The following is a 22,322-nucleotide window of genomic DNA, read 5'->3' on the forward strand; positions in this document are numbered from 1 at the left end:
GCAGGGTTCCATATTGGGTCCCTTTTTGTTCCTTGTTTATATTAATGATCTCCCGCATATGATGTCTGAGATATCGGAAATTATCTTATTTGCTGATGACACTTCCCTCGTTTTTAAAATCAATAGGAAATATTCCAGTCCAGTAAACGTCAATGATAGCTTAGTAACTCTATCGAAATGGTATGCCGCGAATAATTTACTCCTCAATTCTGCTAAAACTAAATGTATCAAATTCTCACTGCCTAATGTCACCCCAGTAGGGCTTAACGTAACTCTCGATGGTGACAAACTTGAAGTCATGACTGAAACCGTTTTCCTGGGCATAACCATTGACAGTAAATTACAATGGGGAGCTCACATCGCAGCATTATCAGGTAGACTAAGTTCTGCAGCTTATGCAGTCAGAAAAATAAGACAGCTTACTGACGTTGCTACAGCTAGGCTTGTATATTTTGCTTACTTTCATAGCATAATGTCCTATGGTATTCTACTGTGGGGCGCAGCGGCTGACGTAGATGCCATATTCATTGTCCAGAAAAGGGCAATTCGTGCAATTTACAATCTTGGCCCCCGCGACTCTCTGAGAGAATTATTTAAAGAAATTAATATACTCACGTTGCCTTCCCTTTACATTCTAGAGAATATTATGTTTGTTCGTAAAAAATTGCATCAATTCACTGTCAAAAGTGTTATTCATTCTATAAATACCAGGAATAAGCATACAATAGTAGTCCCAAAATATAGATTAACAAAATCGAATAAATCGTTTCTTGGGAATTGTGTCAGATTCTACAACAGGCTACCGAAGTGTGTAACTGATCTTACGACTAAAAAGTTCAAAAACGTCATCAAAGGAATCCTAATTAAAAAAGCGTATTATAAAATCCAAGACTATGTTGACTATATCTCTGCATGTGCGACTTGCGCTGTGCAAGTGTGTGTATCTCATTTTAGACTAATAGTAAAAACACAATTTTCTTTTGCATTGTATAGAATCTCTGTATACCTTGCATTATATAAACTTCTCAGCCGATTATTACTATTGTATCCGAGTCTTTGTAAGCTAAACCATTGTTGAAAAGAGTGTTCATGGAGTTTCTTGCCGGTTCTTCTCCATGAGACCCTTTTTGGAACCGTGCAACTAGACGTTTCATAAGAGCCTGCAAAGGCCTATTTGAAATAAAAACTTTTGATTTGATTTTGATATACAGGGTGTCGGTATTGGTATTGAAAGTTTTATGATACGCATTATCTAATTAGATAAAGTTTATTTAAATATCACAAAAAATGTTTCTACATAATTAAAGAAATGGACATTTTTATTTTAAAATGTTGACTATGTTAACTTCAGGGTGTCGGTTTTTTGTGACGGTATTTTTCCCTAACGCGCCAAAAGATGTATAACTTCAAAAATTGTTATTGCTATCAAACTATTTAATCGCCTTCCCAGAAGTTTAGAACAATGCCGTGTAACGCTTTCAAGGGGAATTAGATTTTTAAACGCATGGTGTCTCTAAAGGGAGCGTATTTAAACCATAAGTTCTCACAACAGTTATAAATGACTTAGATGTTCTTATCACTATGACATTATGATAATTTTATATGGCATTTGCATGCCTATTTTTTTAATGAGTACCACTTTGTTTGAAAATAAACGATTTAATAGTTATGATTATTATGTATTATATTGATAAATGAATAGAAAAACAAATAAAACAACATGAATACCTGCACTTCACAATGTCGTTTACAGTTTTTGGTGATTTTCTCTGAAGCTTTCACGAATGTGACAGAGATACAGGGGCCGCTCGTCCTGTCACTTTCACTCCAACTTACCGACCGACTACCTATAAACCCATAATATAGGTATGAAAATAAAATTAAAAGAAAATCGGTTGTATGTAAAGTCGGTTTACTGACGATAGTTGACCGTGACAACGTCATAAGAAAATGGTGGAATGGTTGCATTTTTCAAAAGAAAATTTTAATTTTATTTGTTTAATAGATATTTTGTATGATATAGAGGAGAAAAATGGAAATCACAATTAAATTGATCAAGTTACATTTATTCGTACGCATCAATACAAATTATGTCAATTGCACTTCAAGCCTTAAATGGAACGCCTCAGAGCGAGGTAACGCCTCAGAGCGAGGTAATGCCTCAGAGCGAAGTAACGCCTCAGAGCGAGGAAACGCCTCAGAGCGAAGTAACGCCTCAGAGCGAGGTAACGCCTCAGAGCGAGGTAACGCCTCAGAGCGAGGTAACGCCTCAGAGCGAGGTAACGCCTCAGAGCGAGGTAATGCCTCAGAGCGAAGTAACGCCTCAGAGCGAGGTAACGCCTCAGAGCGAGGTAACGCCTCAGAGCGAGGTAACGCCTCAGAGCGAGGTAACGCCTCATAGCGAGGTAACTCCTCAGTGCGAGGTAACGCCTCAGAGCGAGGTAACGCCTCAGAGCGAGGTAACGCCTCAGAGCGAGGTAACGCCTCAGAGCGAGGTAACGCCTCAGAGCGAGGTAACGCCTCAGAGCGAAGTAACGCCTCAGAGCGAGGTAACGCCTCAGAGCGAGGTAACGCCTCAGAGCGAGGTAACGCCTCAGAGCGAGGTAACGCCTCAGAGCGAGGTAACGCCTCAGAGCGAGGTAACGCCTCAGAGCGAGGTAACGCCTCAGAGCGAGGTAACGCCTCAGAGCGAGGTAACGCCTCAGAGCGAGGTAACGCCTCAGAGCGAGGTAACGCCTCAGAGCGAGGTAACGCCTCAGAGCGAGGTAACGCCTCAGAGCGAGGTAACGCCTCAGAGCGAGGTAACGCCTCAGAGCGAGGTAACGCCTCAGAGCGAGGTAACGCCTCAGAGCGAGGTAACGCCTCAGAGCGAGGTAACGCCTCAGAGCGAGGTAACGCCTCAGAGCGAGGTAACGCCTCAGAGCGAGGTAACGCCTCAGAGCGAGGTAACGCCTCAGAGCGAGGTAACGCCTCAGAGCGAGGTAACGCCTCAGAGCGAGGTAACGCCTCAGAGCGAGGTAACGCCTCAGAGCGAGGTAACGCCTCAGAGCGAGGTAACGCCTCAGAGCGAGGTAACGCCTCAGAGCGAGGTAACGCCTCAGAGCGAGGTAACGCCTCAGAGCGAGGTAACGCCTCAGAGCGAGGTAACGCCTCAGAGCGAGGTAACGCCTCATAGCGAGGTAACGCCTCAGAGCGAGGTAACGCCTCAGAGCGAGGTAACGCCTCAGAGCGAGGTAACGCCTCAGAGCGAGGTAACGCCTCAGAGCGAAGTAACGCCTCAGAGCGAGGTAACGCCTCAGAGCGAGGTAATGCCTCAGAGCGAGGTAACGCCTCAGAGCGAGGTAACGCCTCAGAGCGAGGTAACGCCTCAGAGCGAGGTAACGCCTCAGAGCGAGGTAATGCCTCAGAGCGAGGTAACGCCTCAGAGCGAGGTAACGCCTCAGAGCGAGGTAACGCCTCAGAGCGAGGTAACGCCTCATAGCGAGGTAACGCCTCAGAGCGAGGTAACGCCTCATAGCGAGGTAACTCCTCAGTGCGAGGTAACGCCTCAGAGCGAGGTAACGCCTCAGAGCGAGGTAACGCCTCAGAGCGAGGTAACGCCTCAGAGCGAGGTAACGCCTCACAGCGAGGTAACTCCTCAGAGCGAGGTAACGCCGCATGCGTCATTTTTTTCGTGCAAGCCGGCTCCATCGAATTAAAAGACGTTGTCACGTCAAAAGTTCAAGAATTGTCAGGTCTATCAGCTGCCCACTGAAGTATTTCCTTTGACTTAGGGTCCTTCATGAAAAGAGTATACCAATTCATGGTATTACATGTCACAGTTATTTTCTTATTTTGGAGTTTTCGAAAAAAAAAAGTATTATATTAACTATAATATAAAACAATTTATGTTTCACCCTGTGACAGTTGAGCCTGTTTGCCTCCCCCATTATATAGTATAATTGTAATATAGTTAAATTAATACATTTTTTTTCTCCAAAACTCCAAAATATGAAAATAACTGAAAATTCGCCAAACTAAATTTTTAACTGTCTTAAAACTGGTTCTGATTTCTTTAAAGAGAACTTTATAACGAAACTATCTATAAATATTTTTTATAGACAAATACAAAATTAATGTATTATAGTTTGGACCGTATGGCAGAGATGGCGCTGAAATAAAGATATAGTTATATCTTAATCATAAATCAGTAGGCCTACAAACATTTTAGGTCTGGTGAACACCAGATTTCTATATCAGGATAATTCCTCAATCTAATAGGCAACTAGGTGATCAGCCACCTGTGCTTGACACACGCCGTCGACTTGTTAGGTCTAAGGCAACATTTCCTCACGATATTTTCCTTCACTGAAATAAAGAGGTGGTCGAAAATAATAATTAAAAACACTTAGTATTGTCTTTTGTTAATATAGCTTTTGCACTTTAAGAAAACACTTTTTAAACGGATTGAAGCTATGTATTATTATAAACTTATAATTATTTACATAATTTAAAATTTTCCGACGTTTCGCGTGCTTTACAGCGTGCATGGTCACGGTGACTGAAGACAAAAGGTGTTGAATGTCAAAAGTATCACAGCTGTAGAGAATGTTGTATTATCTGTATTTATTTCCCCGGAGTTGGTATCGACTAAAAGATGAAGGGTTTTTGCAGAAATGACTCACGGTGTCCTCTATTTTGGCGGATTTAAATTCAATCCGTTTAAAAGGTGTTTTCTTAATTAAAAACACTCACCATACTCAGGATTCCGTATTGATGTTTCGGGACTAAGTTTTTGTTTCACGAAATCTATGACATCAGTAAATTGTACTTTGTATTCACGTACTCTGAATAAAAAAATGTTTTATGTTAACCTAGCGCACGCGCATCTTAAAACACAAAATGTCAAATTTGAAAAAAAAGTTAACTAATTGATAATCTAAACCATTCTAGGACGAGTTAATTTCAAAAGATTGGATCTTATGGCATATTTTAAACTAGAATAAAACGATAAATAAACCTAAAAAATGCTACCACAGCAATGATACCTATTCTTTAATCTAAAAATATTTTAGTACATAGTAAGGGTGATCTTAGAACTAGTAACTACTTTATAATTTATTTAAATTCTCTATTTATATAATTTTAATTATTTTAAAAATATAACAATCGCTGTTTGTAAATGTTTTAAAGCTTTAAAGCGTATTCATTTAACGTTGAGTAAATAAAATTTCATTTGTAAAATGTTATGTATTTTGTAGTTTTGATTATATTCAATTCATTCGAATATTTTATTACATTCAGCTGTCATATATCTACACCAACAACTCACAAGAATAATAGTATAGTAATATTTTAAAATATTTTTTTATAATAATAAATCAAATTTGAATATTGCTCTGTCTAATTAATTTCTCCTCTCAAAGTGGCGATGACTACTTCAAGCCCTTAATTATAGTCGTGAAACTGCCCGATAGCTTTGAGATAATGCCACCACCTTGAACCTTTGATCCTACCCGTAGGGCTCTGTCTGTTATACAGATACTCCTAAAATTCAGTACATAAAAATTTTAACAAACATTTCACAGGTTTGTGTCAAGCTGTACAGAGTTGTTCTATGTTATTTTAGCATATTTAAGCTCTAAAACATCCCATTTATCATTTCATATTTAATTCTACTGTACGTGTGTATGTCACTGAACTACTCTCAAACGGCTAGACCGATTAGAATTGAATTGAAGAAAAAAAATGTTTTTTTTTATTAGATTCACAATTCACACCGACATATGGCGGTAGTTTCATACTATGTTTAATATCCTAATATGTAAGACCCAGTAGTATGTTATAAATTTGACTTTTTACAGCTATCGTACATTTGCCTGCATTTAGAATATGCCAAAATTCTCTTTTCTTAAACAGCTGTAGTACAAAAAATCAACAGTTACCTCTATTTTATTGAAAGTCGATAAATTATATCCCATACATACCTAGTCCCTTCCCAATACGACACAAATACGTAATTCCCGTCCTGCACCAGCACTATAGAGGCCTTCGTCAGATCGTGCGACTCCCGCGCACTGCAGGGCCAGACGACCGCCCTGTAGCCTTGCGTCCACAACTCGCGTGCGAGCTGACCGCGATTTGTGGTTACGTTCTCGTACGCGCTCGTTACGCATACGCATATTAGTTCGTGCTGAAATTTTTTTATAGTTAATAAAGTTAAATTTTCTATCGAAGGGCTTGTTTAGATTTTTGTATTTTTTTTTATATTAGTAATTGTTTTGTTTATTGTTTGTATGATCTATACGTTGTTGTAATATTTGCCTATAAGTGTCACATTAAAAATTGCATTTTGTGGTTATTTAACCGATGTATCAGTGTGCCGAGCATTGGCAAGTTTACCTCGTTAACCCCTAAATACGTGGTAATTCGAATTATTTAGACTTTGTTATTTAGAAATGTTATTTCCCTATGTATTGATAATACATATTTATACTCTATAACTGGAATTTCAAAAAAAGACTCTATAAGTTAGTTTGACGTTTTACTTGGAATTACCCGAAATAATTTCAATAAAATCCAAAATGGTTGTATTCGGGGCTTCTAATATATTGTTTTTGTCTTGAACACGTGTAATTAATGAATACATTCATACAAAAATATATACAACATAACTATAGTAACGAGACATTCCGCTAAGTTTGCCTCCCGTACGTCATGAAAGTAAAGGATTTTGATCCGAGACCACAATGATTCATCTGCATGTTCGAATTCCAGTAAAAAACAATGGTTTAGAATATACTACAATAGCTGAGTTAAAGATGATAACTATGGAATATTCTTACAACATATATATACATATAAAAATGAACCCCCATTTCCTTTGGTCACGGCATTACGCGCTAATTCTTTTTTTGTTTTGTTTGTCAGAAGAAAGTTCTTATGAAAGAAAAAAATGAGAAAATTGCGCCGAAAGTTAGAAATTTTAAAAATACTTTACCACCATATTAAGTAATTTGGACTTTGGTTATGATATCAAATTTTGCATAGCGCTTTTATAATTCAAACTTTTGAAGAGGATAAGAAATGCATTAATTGAATTTATTATTTTGATAAAATAATAATTACAGTCGCTAATTGTTTGCGACATTAATCTTAATAATCCATGTTTGTCACAAGACCAGTTATATGTCGTATGTTTCCATGTCGGAATATCAATAAAACTATTTATATACGCGCTAGAAAAACAAACAAATAATATTGTATATCATAATTATACCATAAACATTTTTAGTTCATTATACCACAAACATTTTTAGTTAATTATACCATAAACATTTTTAGTTAATTATACCATAAACATTTTTAGTTCATTATACCATAAACATTTTTAGTTAATTATACCATAAACATTTTTAGTTCATTATACCATAAACATTTTTAGTTAATTATACCATAAACATTTTTAGTTAATTACACCAATTAGAAATCAATACTCATAGTTAAGACATATAATATATAATGTATTATATAATATAACTAGCTGCCCCCGCGAACTTCGTATCTCCTTAATGTGGTTTTAGTTAGCCTTAATATTGTGACACGAAATAATAATTTCACTGTATTATCGTCACTATAATTTGAATTTGATTTACACTTCGATCTAAGTAACACGTGGTTGGCTATGCTAACACCAAAAATTAAAAAAGTAGAAATAATAGAATTTCACGGTATTTCGTTTACTACAAAATAAATTTAATTTATACTTTAGCCTCAATAACACGTGGTAATCATGATATTGAATTGTAGCTTATATGACACGTTTGTCGGTTTACCATAGCAGTGCCATCCATTGATTACTTACTCAATCCAGCCGAAAAGTATCGACATGTGTTAGGATCTTTTGGAGTTAGAGTCAGAAAATTGTGACTGTCAATTAATTATAGACAAATTTGCAATAAAATTAAATTGCGACTATAATTAAAGATCTAAGCTATCCTATCTCTTAAGTTGGACCAGACTGCTCACGGTGTGCCAATTCAATTTAAAATCGGTTAAGTAGTTTAGGAGTCCATCGCGGACAAACATCGTGACAGGAGATTTATATATATTAAGATTAAACTTATACCTCGGGCGTTTTCACAACGGGAGGCACTTCCACCTCTAAACATTTCAAAATGGCCGCCATTCTTTCTAACGCCATCGAGAATCCGACTGAACTGCAATTCATTTCGGCACCATCGTGGTCTTTTTCTGCTCGAGCGATCTTCCGAAACTCCTCTACCAAGTTATCATATCTGAAATTTTTTATTAAAATTTACGGACTCATCGTGATCATCGCTCTCGTACGTATACGGTTTTGTTCGTTCGTACGTTCATATTACATATATTTTTATGTAATCTTACTAGTTAATATAAATATACTTTATAAAGCAAAGTTATGTTATTCATTCTTAATAACAAAAAGGATACCTCTTTCGAATGAACCGCGTATGTCAAAGTCAGTGAAAATCGAGATGTATATGCAAGGGCTGGTCTATTGTCTATAAGAAAATCATCATTGAGACAGATGCAATCTGAAGCCAAAGCCAATATAAGGACACTGGATTATCTATAAAGCAACAATTGCAGTGCAAAATCTTTGATCACTATGATCACTTGAATGCCTTTATAACTTTTAAATTAATACAAAATATTAAAAAAAAAAAAAACAATGGCGCTACAATTTTTTAGGTCTAGGCCTCAGATTTCTGTATCATGTAGGTTATCAGACTTCTGTGCAAGCCGGTTCTTTACGATGTTTTTCTTCACCGTTCGAGCGAATGTTAAATGTGCACATACAAACAAAAACCATTGGTGCACAGCCGGGGTTCGAACCTACGACCTCAGGGATGAGAGTCGCACGCTGCAGCCACTAGACCATCACTGCTCTTTACGAAAACTCTTTACTTGTTTATTTTATCATTTTAGTCCCACAATTAGACACTAGATGGATGAGTTTTAACACGATTTTTATGAAAAGCAGTGTCTTCATCTCACCTCAAAATTTTTTTGATTGATAAGGAGATTAGTTTAATTTCCACAATACATTTACGCTCTTTTAAACTAGCACTGTTCTACCTGCCATCTCATCCATCCCTTCCTTAACATTATCACATTCATTTGACGTTTGTACGAGACAAACGTCTTAACCACGTATAACTAAATCTTTATTTTAGTAATAATAATTTCTTTATATAGGATTTTGACAACGATTGTTCAGTGATAATTTCATTAAACAATTGGAAGATCGGAGAACCTTGATGTACAGGTCTCCCTAAGCTTAGTTCAGGGGCTCAAATAACTGCTAAAGCAATATAACTTAATAGAGAAATTCAAATAATCTTGCAATTGTATGATAATAATTGCTCACCGTCCACCAGCAGCTATAAGATCTTTAGAGCGATGTTTGGCCACTCTAGGTTGTCTCAAAACTGACATCTGCCAAAAGACGCCGCGATGCTGCGTCGCATTGTAAGCGAGGAATGGAGCAACTGTTATTGGACACTGAAATTTTAATTAAAACTGTTTTGATAAAGCGTGAAACATCAATATTAAGCAACTGAAAATCTATAAAGACTGTAACAGCATTTTGTAAATAAACACAACAAAACAGCGATGAAAAAACTTCAAATTCGATAATTACTGCATTTTTATTGAGATTAATAACACAAGATACTAGCTCAGTTGTGTGCGCAGGCGCAACTATCCATAGCCCGATAAGATGTACACAGATTAAATTAAATATTGAAACGACAGCAATTATTAAAATACATTAATTATTACAGTTTTTGCCGCGCACCACCACTATGTGGAACCAGCTGCCCACTGAAGTATTTCCGAACCAGTTCGACTTAGGGTCCTTCAAGAAAAGAGCGTACCAATTCTTGAAAGGCCGGCAACACTTGCGAGCCTTCTGGCAGTGTGAGTGTCCATGTGCGGCGGTATCGCTTCACATCAGGTGAGCCTCTTGCCCGTTTGCCTGCTATTACATAAAAAAAAAGAACAATTCACAAAATTTGTATTTCGAGTCGATTTTATATTTCTGTAGTGATTAGACCCGAAACTTATTGTCGAAATTGAATACGCTAGCCATTACTATTTTATATTTACCGATATTCAGATTGAGCGATAAACGAGCTAGGTCTGGATATAATTGCTCCCATCATAAGGAAACAAATTTTCCTTTAGTTTTTATAGTTTAGAATCGATGGTTTTTTTTTCTGCGTGTGTGTTATGTTTGTCACGTTATATTTTATATCTATTGTACCAATGTATCACTGTGCCGAGCGTTAGCAAGCTTTTGTAAATAAAACCACAACTTAATCATTTAGTATGTATTGAACTTTAAACATTAAGAGAAACAATCAAAATTCATAAGCGGATGCGTATTCAGGCACTAACTGATAAAAAAAATTGTGCGTATACTAGTGTACACACGTAAGAAGTGAAACTTCTTCATGACCTTATTTTTCGAAAAATGATCTACTATATGCAACTTAACAGAAATTTGTAAAATAAAGTTAAATAAGATAAAGTTTGTTAAAGGCTAGAATAGACATGATGACAAATAATACAATGACTACTAAGATTATTACAGAATTTCATTAATTGTAAATCGTTATTATATATTTTTGTTATTAATGGCTTCGAACCTCTTCTTCACCGTGGTAGGGACATGAAAAAGATCGCTATCTTTTTCGTAACGGAAAAATGTGACGCGTAACCGAAAAATGTGACGGTAATTTTTTTTCCAACGCCGATAAAGAAGTTTCACTTCGAAAATGAGTGCGTCTCGAGACATTGTAATGTTCCGATGATCATAGTTTTTATAATCCCTTTCAACAACGTTCCTTTTTCCAGTGTCAACAGTAAATGTCTAACGCACTCTAAACACTGTGTAAAGAGGGAAACCGTATGTCCAAAATACGGGTAACGCTTCGAGTTAAAGTGAAAGGGGAAAGACTCCGTAACGCGTTACGTAACGAAGCGGTTCACCCTCCCATAAGATATCACTTCAATAGTGTTTTTACAACACACATTTAACATTACTTGCATTTTTGTTGGTATCCCTAAAGAGTAACGGTAAGAACTACTTCAATCTGAGACAATCTTTGTTTTTAATTTATTACTTAAGATGTCATGTGGAACATGGTGTAATGGTTGCAGCTCCTTACAAACGTTGTGCAAAACAAAAATAATTGGCGATTATAAAGAGTGGCGGTGAGTTTATTGCCAGTTCTTCTCATCTGTTCTACGCTTGATTTGAGAACTTACAGTTATTTTAAGTTTAGAAGCATTTCGTCATTTAGTTTTATATATTATTAAATTATATTTTGATTAATTTATTTAAAGAAAGTTAAGTTTTAATATATAAAGTTTTATTAAGTTTATAATAACAATACATAGCTTCAATCTGTTTAAAAAGTGTTTTCTTAATGTGTAAAAGCTATGTTAACAAAAACAATACTATAATTTATGTAATCTCAGTTAAATGCTGTGGCAATCAAAAACTTACCTCACACCCCAAAACAACAGCATAACTGCAAACAGTCTCCAACTCTCCCACAGCCCTCTCCAATGTCTCACTTCGATCTCTTCTCACTTGTGCCACCAGCTCTCTCACCTGCTTGACATCTACATCAGCCTCCATGAGACGCAAGAGGTTGGTGATGTCCCGATTTGTCACACAGAGCGTGGCTAAATGGGTTTGGAGTTGGAGGTTTGTTATGCGACCTTGATCGAAAAAAATATAATTAATTCAACAAAGTAATATGACGGTCAAGTAGTTCCCTTCCTCTATAATTTCCAAGGATGAAACCAATAATTGGTAACAAAACGCTGGTGTGTCAATACTAAGCATAGATGGCGCCAGTTGCACGCCAAGTTAAGTTCATTAGGCATGACGTCAACATGATAAAGTTTGTAGTTGATTTTTTACTTGAAAGAACATTAAAATTGTATATATGTCGCAGTAAAGTAGTTAAATAAGAGAGTTAATTGAATCTCTAGATAGTTAATTAAAAATCGATTATCAAAAAAAATATAATTAATTCAACAAAGTAAAAAGACGGTCAAGTAGTTCCCTTCCTCTATAATTTCCAAGGATGAAACCAATAATTGGTAACAAAACGCTGGTGTGTCAATACTAAGCATAGATGGCGCCAGTTGCACGCCAAGTTAAGTTCATTAGGCATGACGTCAACATGATAAAGTTTGTAGTTGATTTTTTACTTGAAAGAACATTAAAATTGTATATATGTCGCAGTAAAGTAGTTAAATAAGAGAGTTAATTGAATCTCTAGATAGTTAATTAAAAATCGATTATCAAAAAAAATATAATTAATTCAACAAAGTAAAAAGACGGTCAAGTAGTTCCCTTCCTCTATAATTTCCAAGGATGAAACCAATAATTGGTAACAAAACGCTGGTGTGTCAATACTAAGCATAGATGGCGCCAGTTGCACGCCAAGTTAAGTTCATTAGGCATGACGTCAACATGATAAAGCTTGTAGTTGATTTTTTACTTGAAAGAACATTAAAATTGTATATATGTCGCAGTAAAGTAGTTAAATAAGAGAGTTAATTGAATCTCTAGATAGTTAATTAAAAATCGATTATCAAAAAAAATATAATTAATTCAACAAAGTAATGAGACGGTCAAGTAGTTCCCTTCCTCTATAATTTCCAAGGATGAAACCAATAATTGGTAACAAAACGCTGGTGTGTCAATACTAAGCATAGATGGCGCCAGTTGCACGCCAAGTTAAGTTCATTAGGCATGACGTCAACATGATAAAGGTTGTAGTTGATTTTTTACTTGAAAGAACATTAAAATTGTATATATGTCGCAGTAAAGTAGTTAAATAAGAGAGTTAATTGAATCTCTAGATAGTTAATTAAAAATCGATTATCAAAAAAAATATAATTAATTTGACAAAGTAATATGACGGTCAAGTAGTTCCCTTCCTCTATAATTTCCAAGGATGTAACCAATAATTGGTAACAAAACGCTGGTGTGTCAATACTAAGCATAGATGGCGCCAGTTGCACGCCAAGTTAAGTTCATTAGGCATGACGTCAACATGATAAAGTTTGTAGTTGATTTTTTACTTGAAAGAACATTAAAATTGTATATATGTCGCAGTAAAGTAGTTAAATAAGAGAGTTAATTGAATCTCTAGATAGTTAATTAAAAATCGATATTCAATCAAGTCGCTAAAGTTTCGTCAGACAAGTGATTGAACGAAACGTTCCTAGGGAATTAGACTAACCTAAACATTTACAATAAAGCAAAACACGGAATTTCCAAGTTCTCAGTTCTTCACGATCACACCGAAATAACAAAAACCAAAGGAAATAATATTTTTTTACATTGTTAATCAACACGCTGGCTTTTGGTCAGACAGATAGTTAAACGTTTTCGACGCTGCTTTATTTCAATCAAAATGCTAGCGACTTGATCGAATATCGACATTTAATTAACTGTTTAGAGATTCAATTAACTCTCTGATTTAACTACTTTACTGCGACATATACATTGATTCGTCAAAAGCGTGATCAGATGCACTATGTCACCAATTTTAACAATGTCATTATATAGTAAAAATGACAAAGCTTATGTTTAGCGGTTTAATTGTTTGCGAGAAATTTCTAACCAAAATAATTATCAAACGCAAATCTTTCAAGCTTATCAATATTCTACGTTTTGATTTGACAAAATTATATTCTTAACAACACGTTTGTCCAAAAAAAAAAAAAAAATGACTTACCCAAACTGACATCAACGAGCACAGGATAAAGCAAAGCGTGCTTGTCCAATGGCACACCACAGGATAACAATAATGTTTTTAACAACTCTGTATGATTCAATTGTAGGGTGACCTTAAGAGAGGAGGAGGAGCCCGTAGCTGCTCGACACGCCACAACTAAAAGTTCTGCGTCAGGCCATAGTGTGTCTAAAAATTAAATTAACGAAATTAAATAAATAATTAAATGAAGTAATTAATTAATATTTTATAAGGCAACATACCATTATTCGGTGTGACCATATCAAAAGCGCATTCTATAATTTCCCTTGGATGGAATCCCTTTACAGTCCTCTCAGTTTCTCTATAAACGCGGTCCACTATATATCGACGCATATATTTCGATCCCGAATATGCTATATGCCTGGAATAATAATAAATTGAGATTTACTTCTGATTATACCAAACTTCCATTGTATATCCCGATTTAAAAATTAAATTTTCGTACGTATGACAAAAATATTGTTGTGTCAAAATTTATCTAACTTTAGTCCCAACCCTTGGTCCTATATTGTGGGTAAGTTACAATTCAGTGGTACATAAAAAATATATATGAAAAAGTAGTGTAGTTAAGTATGTGTAAATGTATGAATATGTGATTGAGTGTGTGCGTACAGTACTTCAATTGTGCGTATTGTACGCACACACCCTTTGCGAGTTGTTGAAATCCTCAGTCATGCCAAAATGTAGTAAGGGCTCTACATCCGATACAGCTAGCATATTTTGTATCTGTAGTTAGTATTGAATTTCTTGTCGACGTCATTTTCATTCATTGCTTGATATTTCTATATATTGATGAAATTTGTATCACTAACATATATTAGTGTCAAAATTAATATAATATTTAAAACAGACCAAAGAGCTCGAACCTCATAGACATAATATATGTCAACCAAGTGATTTTAACAAGAGAATATTTCTTATATTTGCTAGCTAGGAACAGTTTTTGGAAAATTCTGTAATTTTTCTTTACTTATCATTTGTTTTCTACCATTTAAACCTTCCCTGAACTTCCACGAGAAGAGAGACGAACATAAAGATCATAAATAGCCAAACCGATCCAGCCAATTTCGAGTTTAAACCAGAAAAATGTAATTATTTCATATAGATAGATAGATATTCTATATTAAAATGAAAGACAGGCTATATACATAAATAAATATCCGAAAGGAACAACTGATCGTAGCAGTAAGACCGCCATGTTCCAGCTGCTTTTAATATCTTTGTAATGAAAATATTTTTTTTATGTTTTCCTCCTAATAATCTTTCTGGCGTTACTTAACGGATAAATAACTTCCCCCGGCATATGGTTTCTCTTACCTGGCAAAAGGGAGCCTTAAATCGTGCGGCAGATGACAGACGGAACCAGACATGGTCATAACTTTCACGGAATTGGGACATTGGTCCCATCTCTTAGCTCGCGGGATCAGGAGGGGGGGTGAAAATTCTATCGCTCCGTGAGTTCTGAATACCTACAAATTACAGGTAGTACATTCAGACTAATTAGGGCAAAAAAAGATTGGCCAAAGTCAACTCATGCGCAGGTTTTTCCACGAATTTGCCCCATCACACAAAATCTTACCATCTAAGGTTAAAGACATTGGTCTCTAAATATTGTTAGTTATATAAGGCCGTGAACCTAATCGACATCTATTACTGTTTGGTGTGCGAATTTTTGATAACAAAGGCAAAAGCCCCTGGTTAAGACCGAGTTAAGATTTCTTTTTTATATGTAATAGCAGGCAAACGGGCAGGAACCTCACCTGACGTTAAGCGATACCGCCGCCCTTGGACACTCATATTGCCAGAAGGCTCGCAAGTGCGTTGCCGGTCTTTCAAGAATTGGTACGCTCTTTTCTTGAAAGACCCTAATTCGAATTGGTTCGGAAATACTTCAGTGGGCAGCTGGTTCCACATAGTGGTGGTGCGTGGCAAAAACTGCCTTAGAAAACGCTCAGTTGTGGAACGACGGACGTCGAGGTGATACGGATGGTATTTTGTATTTTGCCTTGACGTCCGATAATGAAACTCAGCTGCGGGTATTTCTATATCCGTGATCCTTTAAATTTTTTATGATGTATGTAGGCAATCAGCCATCTGTGCCTGACACACGCCATCGACTTTTTGGTTGTAATGTATATCAGTTTTTGATCTATGCTACAATATTCGGAAAACCAACAAAATTGTTTAATGTTATTGGAGGCAAACGGGCAGGAGGCTTAAGTGAGTGATCATAAACACATTGCCAGATGGACCGCAAATGCGTTGCCGGCCTTTAAAGTAAAAAACTGTTAGAGAAGCAATACCTTGGTAATAACATCTTTAACAGCACCGATAACTTCCATAGGTTTCGTTTTCATCGCACTGTGGTATGTAAAGTCTTCAGCAGGCGATGGCTTCTGCTCCAAACAGGCTGTGACGAGTCTTTGGTATCCCCTGGAGCCCCTGTCTGACAGGGTATGGGACAAAAGACCGGACAGCGCTCCTTCGGGAACCGCTCTAGGAACGTGTTCGCTTGCCAATAATTCTGCGCTGGTCGGTCTTAAACCCGCGTCATGGTCTAACAGCCATCTGAAATATGGATGAAATGAAATTTTTCGTGCAATATATCTTAAATGAGGACACAAATTTAACAAAAAAAAATTCAGATGATTAAGAACGTTAAGAATTTGAGTAGATATTTTTTTTTATCAGAAACAAAATGTTTTTAAGGTTTACGAACTATAAATAAAATATCTAGTCTGTGGAAAGCGAAGGATGTTATGGGAAATAATGTAATTATTGTTTGCTGGCGTCATATTATACTTTAGGTTTTTCCATAATCAGTATCATGGTTACTGTCAAACTACAATGACGTAACAGTGTTGTCAACATAAAAATAAACGTAATTTAGCACTGCGGCAACTTCAAACCCCACAACAGCTCCCTTTCCTCACAGACTCTATTTGGAACATCGTGTCATCAGTCAGAAAGAGTGACAAGTCGGCAGAGACACCCAGCTCGTAGCAAAGCTGTCTCTCTCTCTCCTGAGAGAGAGAGAGCTATTATTCTCTTATTGCTATGTCGTAATACTAAATTATGTAACGGAAGAGATTTTCTGGATGAACGCAATGTGAGAACCATTGATTCAAAATACAACAGTTTTTTGGATTCCACTAAATACACCAGGTACAGCGAGAGCACAAAAAAGTGCGTGCGTACAAAGTACATGTGTCAGAAGTGAAACTGCTTTGTAAATTAATTATTACAAAGGTAAAAGCCGCAATAGATGATTATGTACCAGTATATGATCACTCCATGTTATGTATAAAAATCTATCTGGAACTATTTAGAAAAAAACACCTTCTGTATGGCTATTAAGGTTTACAATAATTTACCAAAAGAATTAAAAGATCTTCCGACTAGAGTCTTTAAAAATCGATTTAGTGTATTATTTTTGGAAAAATTTATTACTCAATAAATGATTATTTGCGTGGGATGCTGCAGTTGCTATAAATCTGATAACATTTGATATGATATGTACGATACAAATAACATAAGAGTTAAGCAATTCATATGACTAATAATGTAAAACTCCTTCAAAACAAATTTGTGCGCCATTGTGTGTGGCAGAATATGCTAAATTACTATTGTACCATATTCTTGCAATAAATTATTATTATTATATTCACAAACGTGCTAATGATAATATAAATAAATAGAAAAATCTGCGTTCACTGCACAAGACTGCGACAGAATTGCCATCTAAAGTTCTAATATGTAACTACTAAACGAATACATCAACCAATAGCGTGTATTCTTTCACGATCTCCCTTTCTCACTCTCTCTCTCAATCGGTCCCAATTACTCTCCCTTTTCTTCCACAAAAACTCTGCACATCTTCGTGACTTCGTGAGTTTCCGTCAAAATTTTACTCTCGTGCTCCTATAGAAGTTTCACTTCAACATGGATGAGATTTTTAATTAGACATACCTTATAACATGAATCTGCTTAGCATTCGCCTCCTTAACAAAATCCGGGGGCAGCATCACATCATTTTTCCTCAAATTGGTTAATACCGTGAACCTTTCGGTGCCAGTTTCAAATGGCGCGTGGAACATTTCGAATAGAATTATTCCGAGGGAGTAAATATCGACTTTTTGATTGTATATAACTTTTGTGGCGGACTGTTCCAGTTCTGGTGCCACATACAGTGTCGTTCCCACCTACAAAAATAAACCTTCACCTACACCTTGAGTTGTCAAATGTAAGGGTCATTGACAAGGTACTGGGACATGAGGGAGACCTTAGAATTAGGATTCCGAATTCCATGATAATTATTACTAAAAGAGCAAGAATGGTGCAGAGCAAGGCGATTTTTTATTATTTATTTATTTATTAACACTTCGTTACATTACAATATAAAAATTGAACATAACTAAATCGAGCGATCTCCTCCAGGCAACCACTGTGAGTAAATATTAAATACCATCCGTATCACCTCGACGTCCACAACTGAGCGTTTCGAGCAGTTTTAGCCGCGCACCAACACTATGTGGAACCAGCTAGTACTGAAGTATTTCCGAACCAATTCGACTAAGGGTCCTTCAAGAAAAGAGCGTACCAATTCTTGAAAGGCCGGCAACACTTGCGAGCCCTCTGGCAATGTGAGTGTCCATGGGCGGCGGTATCGCTTAACATCAGACCCTCTTGCCCGTTTGCTTGCTATTACATTAAAAGGGATTTTTTTATTAAATTACATAAGGTAGGCATGAAGTGCTAAACAACGTATTACATATAAAGAAGAAACTAAACAAGAAAAAAAATCTAAAAGTAAAAAGTGCACATGAATCACGATAATCCAATACAAGATCAGTCTCACGTCAGTTGGTAGTTAGTACGAAAGTTACGAAAGGATACGATGTGGACAGGTAATGTTTGTACAGAAGGTGTATTGTCATTTAATACAAAAGCAAACGGACAGGAGACACATCTAATGTTAAGTCATACCGCCCACGGACACCTAAAGCCTCGACTCGCGACTGCATTGCCTTCTTAAGAATTGGTACGCCCATTTCTTGAAGGACCCTAAGTCAAAGGGAATTGTTCAGTGGGCTGGTTCCATTAGCAAGATACCAGAAAACCTAGCCGTCGGCTAACTTTGTCTTCTGTTGATTTATTTGAGTAAGATTGCAAAAATTAATCATTGTATTGACTATTTCCTGTGTTGATTTATTTGAGTAAGATTGCAAAAATTAATCATTGTATTGACTATTTCCTGTGTTGATTTATTTGAGTAAGATTGCAAAAATAAATTATTGTATTGACTATTTCCTGTCTTGATTTATTTGAGTAAGATTGCAAAAATTAATCATTGTATTGACTATTTCCTGTGTTGATTTATTTGAGTAAGATTGCAAAAATTAATCATTGTATTGACTATTTCCTGTGTTGATTTATTTGAGTAAGATTGCAAAAATTAATCATTGTATTGACTATTTCCTGTGTTGATTTATTTGAGTAAGATTGCAAAAATTAATCATTGTATTGACTATTTCCTGTGTTGATTTATTTGAGTAAGATTGCAAAAAATAATCATTGTATTGACTATTTCCTGTGTTGATTTATTTGAGTAAGATTGCAAAAATTAATCATTGTATTGACTATTTCCTGTGTTGATTTATTTGAGTAAGATTGCAAAAATTAATCATTGTATTGACTATTTCCTGTGTTGATTTATTTGAGTAAGATTGCAAAAATTAATCATTGTATTGACTATTTCCTGTGTTGATTTATTTGAGTAAGATTGCAAAAATTAATCATTGTATTGACTATTTCCTGTGTTGATTTATTTGAGTAAGATTGCAAAAATTAATTATTGTATTGACTATTTCCTGTGTTGATTTATTTGAGTAAGATTGCAAAAATTAATCATTGTATTGACTATTTCCTGTGTTGATTTATTTGAGTAAGATTGCAAAAATTAATCATTGTATTGACAATTTCCTGTCATTTGAATGAGCGATCGAGCCGCCATCTTGTCGAGGCGCCAAATTGTCTTTACCTCACTCTGCTCCAGGTCATTTCTGATTCATTCCAATTTGTATCGTGGTAGGAAGCAGACATATCACTTCCAAGTTAAACAGTGAATATATTGCTTTATTACGGATACTGTGTGTGTATAATTTTCGTGCCCTAACAAGAATTACAACATCTTCTACCTAGAGTAAAATCCATCTATAATTTCTGTTCAATTATAAATTTATAGTGAAAGTGAAATTTACCTTTCCCGTGAGAAGTCCATCAGTGACCTTGTTGTCTTGAGTTTTATCTGTAACATAAAATTATCTAGCTCAAGTTATTCTTTAGTCTCTTGTCATGTCAGCGAGTTAGATACATTCGTTCATACGTTTTGCGATTATTTCAAACAACGGTTTGGTGGGCGTTCCTACACAATGTTATCTTAAAATAATAAACCCTCGCTTCGATATATCTTTAAGGTGAAGACAGGCACACAATTGTCAGTCATAATTAGTATGGGATCAATAAGACTCATAATATAATCATATTAAAGCGTCATAACCCAAGAAAAATGAAAAAGGAAGTGGAAAAAAATGTATTACAAACACATGTAAACATCGTGTCCTGTGAAAATATAACTACAACTCCATAATGTTACTAAGTAAAATACTAGTGTTAAAAATAACAGATTTAAACTTTTTTTTCATGGTTACCATAGTAACAAACAACTGACGATTATTTAAAGGATCCTTGGGATTGATTTGCTTTTGTTCGAATAATTTGTATGACTCAAAACTTATCGATTAATAAGAGTTGCGGAGAGTTTATCGCCAGCTCTTCTTGCCCCCTCCAATTGGTAGTAAATGTAAATTTAGAATCAATCTTTTCTATTGACATTCATAAGTGTTATTTTGAGTATGAGTCACACAGCATAGGCACGCGTTTAGTACTAGTGTTTTATGACAGGATACAACAACAAAAAAATCTAAGATTTAATAGCCCGGTAAGAAAAAAAATGAGTAATATAGACAATAAAAAAATCTTACCATTAACAGGTAATCCAGTGAAGACCTTCGTAGCGAGTCCGAAGTCTCCAATTTTGACGTGATCGTTGGAGTCCAAGAATATGTTGACCGGCTTCAAATCCCTGTGTATCATGCCTTTTTGGTGGACGTGAGCTAAACCTATAAATTGAAGATTCACATTTAAGTGACAGAATTTTTTAGGCAGACACATTTCTGTATACGTCTCATTGGTATCAGTCTTTTGTGTCTGACTATCGTGGTTTTATTGTCTTAGAGGGGCAAAGGAACCTACGGAGAAAACATAAAAGCCAGTTACCGCAAGGACATCCGTGTTAGGGAGTGTATTGTCGGGCTTTAATAGATTACGTCTTTTTTGGGGCTAAGGGAAAGATTCGATCTAACGCTAAGTATGCCTTCCGTATTACCAAAGACCACAGGGTGACAAATTGATTGAAATGTTTTATTTGTTATTATTATTATTATTACGATGATACGAAAATTTCAACAATTTCCTAGGAGTTTCTTCAACTGTTACTTCACGCAATTTTTGGAGATTCACACCCCCCATGAAACGCCGCCGTTACGTTCTATCTATATATATATGTATCCAATAGTAAAACGTTTCGTAACCACCCCAGTGACTCTTTATACATAAAACTTACCATTATGTGGTGTAATGTACTCAAAAGTGGAAAATAATATTATCAACAACGCGTAATTCAATCCCCGCCCCAAGAAACACCCCCCCCCCCCTCCAAATTCGTTACGTAATACTTGAACGCTTCTTATGTTAAATTGGTCTGTAATTTTAGAATTACTAAGTTGAGGCATGGCACAAAAAAGTTGGAAAAACACCGCTCTAAGAAATGTATATATAAATTTTATAAACCTAGGGTTCGAACGTAGTTACGCGGAAATTGCTTGGGATGTTTAAAATAAAAAAAATTATAATGATTTCCACATAAGTATATTAAGTTAGATTATAATTCACAAAGAAAATACAATAAAAAAAATGTGTGTGTGTGTCAGCTACGACGCACGATTGGAGTTTACTCCTTACGAACGATAATTATGATATATATCGAATAGAAAAAAAAGGGTAAATGAACGCATCTGCTAATATATCTGTAATTATTCGGATTATTTATATTACATCAATAAAGCGTATTACATAAAGTATGTTACAAAACAATATAAATAATAATAATAATAACAATAATAATTGTGTTCAATTTATACAAATCCAATTTTAGAGAGAGAATGAGTTCAATCCTACAGATATATATGTTTGTCTCTTTCTACGTAACGCCTCAACTTTTCGTGTTACACTTGATTTTACTCCTCATAAAATTTCCGTACCGGGCCTTATAACTCAAATCGTTTCTTAAGGAGTAAACTCCAATAAGAGCACGTCTGCTCGGATTAGAGTTAGGAGAACGACTGGTTTGATGGGAACGTAAGGTTGTTGATG

At 35.7% G+C, this 22,322-nt stretch overlaps 1 protein-coding gene across 1 annotated transcript in view; it reads right to left on the reverse strand.

Moving 5' to 3' along the window:
* LOC123720477 (eIF-2-alpha kinase GCN2) overlaps nucleotides 1-22,322 on the reverse strand; it is a 44,577-nt gene that overhangs the window by 6,311 nt on the left and 15,944 nt on the right. Inside the window, exons 14-26 of the mRNA XM_045677096.1 lie at nucleotides 20,873-21,010; nucleotides 20,090-20,136; nucleotides 17,799-18,031; nucleotides 16,133-16,397; nucleotides 15,147-15,298; nucleotides 14,051-14,190; nucleotides 13,791-13,976; nucleotides 11,537-11,754; nucleotides 9,392-9,525; nucleotides 8,108-8,276; nucleotides 5,967-6,172; nucleotides 4,735-4,826; nucleotides 1,729-1,847 (exon numbers count right to left, since the gene is read on the reverse strand). Of these exons, the coding sequence (XP_045533052.1) occupies nucleotides 1,729-1,847; nucleotides 4,735-4,826; nucleotides 5,967-6,172; nucleotides 8,108-8,276; nucleotides 9,392-9,525; nucleotides 11,537-11,754; nucleotides 13,791-13,976; nucleotides 14,051-14,190; nucleotides 15,147-15,298; nucleotides 16,133-16,397; nucleotides 17,799-18,031; nucleotides 20,090-20,136; nucleotides 20,873-21,010 (2,099 nt within the window). The remainder of the gene's footprint in view (nucleotides 1-1,728; nucleotides 1,848-4,734; nucleotides 4,827-5,966; nucleotides 6,173-8,107; nucleotides 8,277-9,391; nucleotides 9,526-11,536; nucleotides 11,755-13,790; nucleotides 13,977-14,050; nucleotides 14,191-15,146; nucleotides 15,299-16,132; nucleotides 16,398-17,798; nucleotides 18,032-20,089; nucleotides 20,137-20,872; nucleotides 21,011-22,322) is intronic.

Source organism: Pieris brassicae, chromosome 2 (assembly GCF_905147105.1).
Source record: "Pieris brassicae chromosome 2, ilPieBrab1.1, whole genome shotgun sequence".
Classification (NCBI taxonomy): Eukaryota; Metazoa; Arthropoda; class Insecta; order Lepidoptera; family Pieridae; genus Pieris; species Pieris brassicae.